General features: G+C 44.0%; 1 protein-coding gene across 7 annotated transcripts in view; it reads left to right on the top strand.

Annotated features, from left to right (window-relative positions):
- The first annotated feature begins 1,015 nt into the window (after positions 1-1,015).
- rnf111 (ring finger protein 111) overlaps positions 1,016-11,263 on the top strand; it is a 51,441-nt gene continuing 41,193 nt past the window's right edge. For 5 of the 7 annotated variants that reach the window (XR_013964088.1, XM_080764029.1, XM_080764027.1 and 2 more), the window contains exons 1-2: positions 1,016-1,131; positions 5,374-6,468. Coding sequence is in view for 6 of the 7 variants with exons in the window: in XM_080764029.1 (XP_080620155.1) it covers positions 5,514-6,468 (955 nt within the window). In the remaining variant the exon portion in view is untranslated. Of the gene's footprint in view, positions 1,251-1,270; positions 1,540-5,373; positions 6,469-11,263 lie in introns of those variants that run through there. The other 2 variants (XM_080764025.1, XM_080764026.1) reach the window with 2 other exon arrangements.

The raw sequence follows: 11,263 nt of genomic DNA, 5'->3' as shown, positions 1-11,263 counted from the left end.
TGTCACTTTAGTCACTGCTGTGACTGAAGCTCTGCCTCCTGCCAAGTGCCCCATATCAACAATTGCATAATTGTTTATAGAAAAAAAAGAGGAAAAAAAAAGCATAGCCTACAATGCACTTTTATTTATTTTTATTTGAACATTACATTAATTGTTGAGTAGGCCTATACATAAGACTGATGTGGTTGAATACTTGAAAATGGTGTACTTATAGGCATATACCTATATATAAGTTAAATAACAAAATAGGCTTCAGTCTATTGACGATATGCAAATTAAGAAATGGTATAGATCAAAAATAGTAGATAGGCTACATATAGAACATTGATATGATGTTTTGTTTTCTCGTTTTGTGTTTTGTTTTGTTGTTTTTGTTGTTTGTTGTCTTGTTCCTGTTAACTGTATTGTCCTGTCTGTCTGTCTTTGTTTTTGTTTTATGTTATGTTTGTTTGTTTTAGTTTTGTTTTCTTGTTTTTTTTCCCCTTCTGTTTGCTTTGTTGTATTATTTTACCTATGAAAGCCATTTATTTGTTAGAAGGGGTATAGGCGCTATAAGCTTAGGCTTCAGCCTACACCTTTTTGGTCAATGTTTCTTTTGCAACAAAAAAAAGCAGGCACTGTATTGATTTGTTTTAATGACCAAAATAAATAAACTCTCTTTCTCTCTCTCTCATTGCTCACACAACAAAGTGTTTGTTTAGGCTAATACAATTGCGTGTGTGTGTGTGTGTGTGTGTGTGTGTGTGTGTGTGTGTGTGTGTGTGTGTGTGTGTGTGTGCGTGTGTGCGTGCGTGCATGTTATGTACTGTTGTACATGCATAGTATGTCTTATAAATGAAATGTAAAACTGGATTTATTCTGTGGAATTGGAATTATTTTGTGTCACAAAGTGTCGTGAAGTGTCGTGAACACGGCATATTACAACGACTATAAACCCTATAAACATAGATTATTATTTATTCTAACTCTACGGAGGGAGGGAGTCTGGCGCCCCTGTGTGGCCGTGAGGGGAGGTGTTGCGTTGTAGCAGCGGTCGGTAGCAGCCAGCCGAGTAGACCGACGACCTGCTGGGTAAACAACAGTGGATGCCTCGGAGAGAACCAGGAATGGGAACTTCGTCGAGGGCTAACGGTGAGGCGTCCGTGTCTTGTCTTACGGAGAACACACCGGGCGGATCGCACGACGCGGCCGGAATGCATCGCGGCGCATTAATCGTCAGAAATCACTTGAGTAATCATCGGTTCTTTTTGGTCAGTGAAGTGTAAGCTAACGTTAGCTTAGCTCGTCGCTAAAACCAGGGCCCTTTCCCTTCTCTGTGGTTCCTCTGCTGCTCGGGCTGTGTTGTCAGTTTCACAACCCCAGCTAGAGCACCAACCGACGGCGTTGGATCGCGATTTGTATTTAGGCCTCTCTAGTTTATGGCCAGCCGGTTGTGGATATTTCAACATTTGTGATTGCCTTTCCCACTGGCTTTAATCATAGACGTTACCAAAAAGGCCGGGGTGGCAGATTTTTGAAAAAGACTATCGTTGGCTTAAGGTATGTTTTGCCTTTGTTGTCGTCTCTCTCACATAGTATTATGTGCTACTAGGCTAGCTCGCTATAGCTATTATGACTGATCCTTCATCTGCTGTTTGCAATACCTATACGTCCAGGGCTTCTTCTTGCCAGACATATTAATATATGCCAGACTGTAATTTGTACTAACGCGAAATGTCATGTTGTATCATATGACCTCAAAAGCTGTGCTCAGTGATGTCATTTGGGGGCTGTGTGTGTGTGTATATCCCAGCAAACGATGGTGGGAGAAATTGGCGTCACCCATGGCTGTCATGATTCGTTTATATACCTATATTATGCTCGAAGAATACATGGAACAATAATAGCTTATAGCTCTTATTGCGACTGGTAGTTGATTGATTGCCTGCGAGGAATGGAGTGCAACATTACAACAGTCCTGGCTCAGAGGTTCATCTGGTGTTGGGATGTTGTATCAGACACGTATTGTGTTGTTGTTATTTATAGTATTCTATCGCGTGTGTAAACACGTACGGTAGTTGGGGGGGGTATTATAATCTGACTGGAAGTCATCCTCGTCATGTTGCATGTTGTATCCCTCCCTGCTGCCTCAGGGAGAGATTGCCTCCAGTGTAGCTCCTCTGAGGCCTGTTTTCATGCATGTCATTGCGCAGTCTGTTCTGTGGTATGTAAAAGGACTAGAGACTCATCAGTGGCTCGGAGAGAGAGTCTCTGTGGACGGTGGCATAGGTTGGGCCCCGAGGCTGTCTTTCGTTGGCAGGCAGCAGCTCATTTCTTCACTTATTAGTATGACAAAAACATCTCTGTTTCAACTAGTCATTTAATAATGATGACAAAAATAATAACACATGCAGTCATGATGATGAGCTTCAAAACGTTTTCCAAAAAGACTAATTCATTTACAAAGTAGATTACATTTATGTTATGTCAACATAATGTAAACATTAACATTTCTGTTAAATATCAGACACCTTTTGTGGCTCAGTGTAATGAAGACAAGGGCATAAATATTATGCATTTCCATATCATGAAAAACTGGCTTGCCACATCATGACTTACTTCCAATCTTGCAAGTTGGATCATTTGTCACCCTGGTTCCTTCTAAAAACAATTCACCTAGGCTGTTTTTTCCTACAATTATAATAGCCAAAGATTATTGTTGTCCATAAAATAATATATGTGCTCATTGTGCAGACATTCTGGTTTTACATTGTTTGCTACCACCAACAACTCATCCATTGTGGCTTTCATGAAAATTAACTTAACATTTTAACAATTTCTGATGTGAATAATGTTCTTGTAATAGAACCTGTAGCCTATAGTATACATTCATACAGTACAGTATACATTCAGTGCTCCCGTATGAATTTCACTTTATTTGTTCTCGTCAAAAAACATGGTTTTTCATACATTTCTGTTACGTTTTCTGTTTTTCCAATTTCAAAATATAAAGAATAATAACAATACAAAAAAAAAAAAAAATCCAAATCTGTTAGCTGGCCTATATAGTTATCATATCTATGCATAGTTATCTAGATATATGAGCATGTAAATAAATATCGCAAAACTCAACAATATAGATATCATTATCAATTTTCCCTCACCTGCCCTGCATACAGGTACAGCCAGCCAATCGCAACTATCCCTTGTATTATCAAGCCTCAAAGGAAATTCAGCCCTACTTTCCATTTGTGTCGATGACGAAAAAGTTAAAGAAAATTCCAATCTGGCATGGCGTAATAACTAATAATATAATAAATAATAATGTATTTATGGGGTGGGTGTGGATGAGACAAGCATGAAAGTTTCACTTGAATTGTCTCATATTGATCATTGCCTGTATAATTACCTGCTTGCTCGCATCTCATTGTATTGAATTATTATTGTATTATTACAGTAGCTTTTGTCTGGAAAGTCATTAACATCATTAATACATTTGAAATAAGTTGTAATATAGTATATACTGGTTTTGGAAGAACCTATAAAATGACAGGTGTGACTGAACGCATAGTCATATTGCTACAAAGATATTTGCATAAATATCGCTATATAAAATGTTGTCCATATTGTGCAGACTTTGTACACCACATGTTCTTACAGAACCTAGTAAGTAACTGTGCATCCTTCTCTTGGAAACTGGTTTAGATAAATACACAATCTGAAAACGTTATTTTGTGAGGGAGGGACGATTGGGCCGTAGAAAAACACCACAAGTATCGAGTAACTAAATTAGCCATTTGTGGTTAATTTAGGTTAGTTTGTGGCATATTATTTGAACCTCCTGTGGAATACCATGCAGCAGGCCAGATCATTTTGAAAGTAAGGGCTAACGCTGATTAATAGTCATAGTATATAAAGATGAGATGACCATTATGGCTGCACTGTTTTTGGCTTAATTGGATTTGCAAATGTTATTGTCGGCAAACAAGGTGCTTCTGTCAAACAATAACATGCAGTGGTTTGCATGAATGCTAATGGCGTCTTGTAATGGGAGAAAATGTATTTATGTTACAGTATGCACCATTGAGAATTAATGGCTTCGTTCACTTGACCTATACCTACAGTAGCAACTTGAGTTAACACAAATGTTAATGGTATATAATAATTAAAAATCTGTTTCCTTTGGGCATTTATGTTATGTAGATGTACTTATAAATGTTTTGCAATGAAAATGCAAATCTATTAGTTACACCAACATTGTATTGGAATTATTATATTTTTTTTGGTGAAGATTAAAATACTCACTGTCCTCAGAGACAAGCCTACTCTAAACTGACCGTTGCCTAAATACCTTCACCTAACCACAGCTAAATCCTAAATCCTAAATACTTCACCTAATCACAGCTAAATCCTAAATCCTAAATACTTCACCTAATCACAGCTAAATCCTAAATCCTAAATACTTCACCTAATCACAGCTAAATCCTAAATACTTCACCTAATCACAGCTAAATCCTAAATCCTAAATACTTCACCTAACCACAGCTAAACCCACAGACTACATCAGCAGAAAGGGGAAGTATTCTTTGAGTGTAGAAGCATTGAACTTATTGAAGTACTGTTTCATGGATGTTGTTGTGAAATGGCTGTCGAATGCATTATGGAGCATGGACTGTGGAGATTATTTATGAATTGAAACGTATTCGTGTGGATAGATTATTAGATTGTTTTAATTGTCATTTTCTTTTAAAAGATGAACACAATTAGCGTGCATGTATGTAACCTTAGAAAATATTTGGGCCAGTGGTCTATTAGGTGGTTGCCATTAGTGTGTGTGTGTGTGTGTGTGTGTGTGTGTGTGTGTGTGTGTGTGTGTGTGTGTGAGACTGTGTGTGTGTTTGCATAATTAATTAATTATGCACGTGCGTGTCTTTTTAAGATTCAAGTTAGTATTCAGTGTGATTCATGCTTGGAATGTTTTTTACCGCAAATATTAAGCAGTTCTGGAAGTTTTTATTTAATTATTTCATTCAAAATTACTAAAGGGGTGCAATATGTTACATATTAATTGCATATTGTGCAAGTGGCTGTATGGGAATACATTGAGGTCCTTACCTTTATGGTCATATAGCCCTAGTACACACAATAGTAAATAGTACAAAAGTTGAAAAATGATGCATAATAAATGTTAACTGATGTGGTTTGGTTAAAACAAAAAATGATGGGATCAGCCGAGTGAAGGAAAGGTTAGAATTACAAGCTATTCATTAAGACAAGTCCCTGATTGTAGCATTAAACTTTGAAAATGCCATGCTTAAAGTTTTTATGAGGATTCATGGCGTGCATGATGTTTAACACCCTCTCATTCTTCCTCTCCTTTCTCCCATGCTCCAGGTTGAGTGAGATGTCACCCATAGAAGCCTAGGACCCGGTGTGTGTGTGTGGGTGTGGATGTGTGTGTGCGCGGGTGTGTGTGTGCGCGTGTGTGTGTATATGAACCTGGCATTTCGTCTGTGAGGTGAGGACCTGCCACCATGAAGAGTGAGCTGCCAGCTGAGGCCACGGGCAGACAGGAGAACCTGAAGGAGCCACTGGTCCACCCACTGGTCCACCCACTGGTCCACCCACTGGTCCACCCGGAGCCGGGAGTGGAGGCCGCCAAGAGCTTCCCCGGAAGCATGGAGGTGATCGGCAAAGCGGGCGGTGAATTTGCGACGCTGTGCGCCGAGCCCCGGCACCGGTCCCTGAGGGACACCGGGGCGCGCAGAGACTCAGAGCGGAGCCTGCCGGGGCGCAAGAAGCGCAAGAGCCAACAGGCGGGGCCCTCGGACTGCTCCCTGAAGGAGGGCCACATCAGCGAGAGCTCGCTGGCCCCGCAGCGCCCCCGGGTGGAACTCTTGGAACACCCGAGCGAGGAGGACGAACACAACGACGAGTCCTCGTTCAGCGACTGCGCGTCCTCCCCGTCGTCCAGCCTGCGCTTCGGCGACTCGGACACCCTGAGCTCAGAGGACGAGGGGGGGGAGGGGGCCGGGGGGGCGGCGGGGGGAGGGGGGGGCCACCACCAACACAAGGCGGCGGCGGCGGAAGCAGCGACGGGTCTCGGCGGGCTGCGTCCCGTCCCGGGTCGGACTCGGGGAAGCCGCGGCTCGCACAAGTGGGCGCGGTCGGAGGCCACGGAGCCCGTGCTGCTGAAGCGGCCGTGTCTGAGCGCACGGCGTCTCACGCCCCACAGGAAGCGCTTCCTCAAAGCGACGCCCAGCGGGGGGGCGCACCGGACCCAGAAGCAGAAGGAGCGGCTGCTTCTGCAGAGGAAGAAGCGGGAGGTCATCGCCCGCAAGAAGTACGCCCTGCTCCACAGCACCTCCTCCTCCAGCGAGGAGCTGAGCAGCGAGTCGTCCTCGCCATCCTCCACCGAGGCCGAAGACGAGCTGTACGTCGACGTCAGCAGCACCAGCAGCCAGCCCAACAGCACCGCTGTGGCTACAGGTGAGAACCCAACAGAACCATGGTTATTACTGTATTATTACTGTATTCACCAGCAGCCAGCCCAACAGCACCGCTGTGGCTACAGGTAAGAACCATGGTTATTACTGTATTATTACTGTATTATTACTGTATTCTCCAGCCCAACAGCACCGCTGTGGCTACAGGTAAGAACCATGGTTATTACTGTATTATTACTGTATTATTACTGTATTCTCCAGCCCAACAGCACCGCTGTGGCTACAGGTAGGAGAACCCAACAGAACCATGGTTATTACTTTATTATTACTGTATTATCCAGCCCAACAGCACCGCTGTGGCTACAGGTAGGAGAACCCAACAGAACCATGGTTATTACTGTATTATTACTGTATTACTGTATTCACCAGCAGCCAGCCCAACAGCACCGCTGTGGCTACAGGTGAGACATGGTTATTACTGTATTATTACTGTATTCTCCAGCCCAACAGCACCGCTGTGGCCACAGGTAAGAACCATGGTTATTACTGTATTATTACTGTATTCTCCAGCCCAACAGCACCGCTGTGGCTACAGGTGAGACAAAACCCAACAGAACCATGGTTATTACTGTATTATTACTGTATTCTCCAGCCACACAGCACCGCTGTGGCTACAAGTGAGAGAGTTATTACTGTATTGTCCATCTTAAGATGGTGTCACGTGCCAAAAAGATATTTATGGCACACAACACAGACAGTTTGAAGTGTTGTGAGCTTGTACATTTCTGCGATTCATACTACAACAAAGTATATTGGGCTTGGGGATAAATGTGCTATATATATATATATATATATATATATATATATATATATATATATATATAGCTTTACAACACATGAACACACCGGCAGGCAGCAGAGAAAAGTCATACCGTTTGGGAGCAGTTCGGGGTTCAGTGTGTTGCTCTGCTCAAGGAAAGGACACTTTGACAGTAACACAATATGAGCCGGGATCGAACCAGAAACCTTACGATTCCTTTGAGACCACTACTGTACCTCCTGAGCCACTACTGTACCACTACTGTACCTCCTGAGCCACTACTGTACCTCCTGAGCCACTACTGTACCTCCTGAGCCACTACTGTACCACTACTGTACCTCCTGAGCCACTACTGTACCACTACTGTACCTCCTGAGCCACTACTGTACCTCCTGAGCCCTCCTGCGTACTTCCTTTTCATACAGTGCCATTTGAAATATTCACAATTTTTGTCAATTCAAATTGCTTTATCGCTAACAACCATATCCAGTAATCATATTGTCAGAGACAGTGAGATGAGAAGAAATGCTATTTTAGTCATGACTAGTTGTTATGAAGTCAATCACATCTAGTCACTGATGGTGAATTCATTCAATCACATCTAGTCACTGATAGTGAATTCATTCAATCACATCTAGTCACTGATAGTGAATTCATTCAATCACATCTAGTCACTGATAGTGAATTCGTTGCCATTTCCAGTTTTGAAGCCAGCTTCTCATCTTCATGGGTCGCCTCTTTGCTGACTAAAAGGCTTTAGTATCAATAATAACATTGTAATGCTTATAGGACAATCTACCATACTAGTGTTGAGGTGAATTTATTTAAGGAGAATATAACGTCTCGTTATGATGTTAGCGTAACCCATTTCAATCTGAGAACCCATTGGCAAATAAAGGAAAAACAGCGCCCCCTTTTCCTATGAATTTAACGGAGTCTGTCTTGAGAGACTAAACCCATTTACATTCTTAAAAACTCCTTCAATCCTGACTTTTCTGAAAACCTTCAAATATTTATTTCAAAATGGAAAGGTATAGTTACGTATAGGGGTTCCCGGTCTAGTCTGGTTAATGGCATCATGCAAGTTTCACTTACTTGAAGATGAAAACCAATACATCTGATAATGTATTCTGTGTGCCTGTGCCTCCTTTGAACGAGGGCTGAATCACAGTTGTGTTGCGCCTAACGCAAAACTACTGGAGGAGTTTCATTGGCTCTGAAATGGGTTGGGGCAGCTGTTGGTCCAAAACAAGCTAACCGATGCATCATTAGTTCAAAAGCAGTGGTGATGAGCGACCTTTTCCATCTCCCCTCGGCTCCCACACCTGGTCATCTAGAGCTCAGACTACAGACATCTCTGCTCCCACACCTGGCCAACTAGAGCTCAGACTACAGACATCTCTGCTCCCACACCTGGCCAACTAGAGCTCAGACTACAGACATCTCTGCTCCCACACCTGGCCAACTAGAGCTCAGACTACAGACATCTCTGCTCCCACACCTGGTCATCTAGAGCTCAGACTACAGACATCTCTGCTCCCACACCTGGTCATCTAGAGCTCAGACTACAGACATCTCTGCTCCCACACCTGGCCAACTAGAGCTCAGACTACAGACATCTCTGCTCCCACACCTGGCCAACTAGAGCTCAGACTACAGACATCTCTGCTCCCACACCTGGCCAACTAGAGCTCAGACTACAGACATCTCTGCTCCCACACCTGGTCAACTAGAGCTCAGACTACAGACATCTCTGCTCCCACACCTGGCCAACTAGAGCTCAGACTACAGACATCTCTGCTCCCACACCTGGCCAACTAGAGCTCAGACTACAGACATCTCTGCTCCCACACCTGGTCATCTAGAGCTCAGACTACAGACATCTCTGCTCCCACACCTGGCCAACTAGAGCTCAGACTACAGACATCTCTGCTCCCACACCTGGCCAACTAGAGCTCAGACTACAGACATCTCTGCTCCCACACCTGTTCAACCAGAGATTAAAATAGGGTGCATTTTGCATCCCAAAACGCAGTTTATAGTTAAGGGACACAATAAAACAACAACCTCTGCATCCACGGAATGCACTACTGTACTGTTTGTTTTTATTCTAGTTTATTTTGCTAGCTTTAGTTATAAGAATAATGTCTTCTCGTTTTTTCTACATTAATATAACATATAAAATGAAATGGGAGTTAAATGCTGCAATTTGTAAAAATGGCAAAATATGACTCCTAACGTTGTTGAAGTGGGACTCATAAAATGTCCCTGGGACCATCGCTGCATCCCGGGACTCATTACATTGAAAACCTATTTACATCACTGGTCAACTAGAGCTCAGACTACAGACATCTCTACTTGTGTCGTCAGTTCTTAAGTCATCTGAGTATGATGACACAGCTCAGTTCAGCGTGCGTCTAACAGGCACCCTCTGTTTCCTGAGCTGAAAAGAGGACTTTGTCACAAGAGAACTCTGTGTTTTAAAGGAAATGCGAACTGCCCTTGGATAAGTCTCACCTCTATCTCACTTCGTTGTATTCCTCTTCATGTAGCCTTGACAATGTTTGGCACGGCTGCGACCCTGAGGGGGCTATGAAGGGGGTCAGGGGAGATGGTTTGTGGTTGTGCCTCTGATCGTCATGGGAGGCAGGTGGGTGGAGAAGACTCTGCACTGCAGCTTCTACTGCTTAGAAACAGAGGGTCTCTGAGGGGAGCGAGGGATTTGTTTACAACCCAGCTGTGGAGGGAGGGAGGGAGGGAGGGAGGGAGGGAGGCAGGGAAGGAGGGAGGGAGGGAGGGAGGGATGGAGGCAGGGAGGGAGGGAGGCAGAGGAGGGAGGCAGAGGAGGGAGGCAGAGGAGGGAGGCAGAGAGGGAGGGAGGCAGGCAGGGAGGGAGGAAGGCAGGGAGGGAGGGAGGGAGGGAGGGAGGGAGGGATGGAGGCAGGGAGGGAGGGAGGGAGGCAGGGAGGCAGGCAGGGAAGGAAGGAGGGAGGGATGGAGGGAGGGAGGCAGGGAGGGAGGGAAGCAGAGGAGGGAGGCAGAGGAGGGAGGCAGAGAGGGAGGGAGGCAGGCAGGGAGGGAGGAAGGCAGGGAGGGAGGGAGGGAGGGAGGGATGGAGGCAGGGAGGGAGGGAGGCAGGGAGGCAGGCAGGGAGGGAGGGAGGGAGGCAGGCAGCTGCTGGAGCAAACTTTCTAGCCCAATGCTTTGGTACAATCGTACCTGTAATGGGGCACAGACTGTTTGGAATTCGTATACACATTTTTCAGCCTAGATCCAAGATTAAGAACCCATATATTGAAAAATTAACACATAATCAAGAGCACAGGTGACAAAATTGCTTCTTTTTTTACACAAGATCTGAGTGAGGTGCACCATCTGAGATATCAAAACGGTTTAGAGTCACAAGAACAAGTGCTTCTGTTCAAACATAAACCAATTGCAATTCATATGTATTTTCATTATTAACTGTTTGTGTAACAACATCCCAGGTAGCTAGGCTAGGAGAGGGTGCTAAGCAGCAGCTCCTAGGAGACCGTTGGAATAGAATTTACCTTGTGGGCAATAACTGAGTTCACCAGCTAAGCCGCTAGTTATTGCACACTACGACACCGCCTTGTTTAACCCTGTATACTTAAACACAGCTATTAAGCTTTTTTAATACATTATTTTACAATCGCCTATGCATTATTTTTTACATGTTTTATTTTAGTTATTTCTTAAAGGGCCACTTCACCCCTTTTGCAACCAGATACTTATTCTATTGATGTTTAGGACACAAGAAACACATTCCTGGGGTTGTGTTTTTAGATATTTTAGTAATGACGCCGTCTTCATGAAACATTTCAGGAAAATGTAGTCTCACTTCCTTCCTGGACTATAAGTCATGGCTTCCCCCCCTCTCCACAAGGAGGAGCAGTGCACCAAAGCATTATGGTCATTGTAGGAATTCAGCTATCCAGTCAAACCCTAGTCAAACACAGGGACTGCAGCAAAGCATTATGGTCATTGTAGGAATTCG

Source organism: Protomyctophum bolini (genome assembly GCF_963924005.1).
Source record: "Protomyctophum bolini genome assembly, chromosome: 1".
NCBI classification, from domain to species: Eukaryota; Metazoa; Chordata; class Actinopteri; order Myctophiformes; family Myctophidae; genus Protomyctophum; species Protomyctophum bolini.
This window is presented reverse-complemented; position numbering and strand designations above follow the sequence as displayed.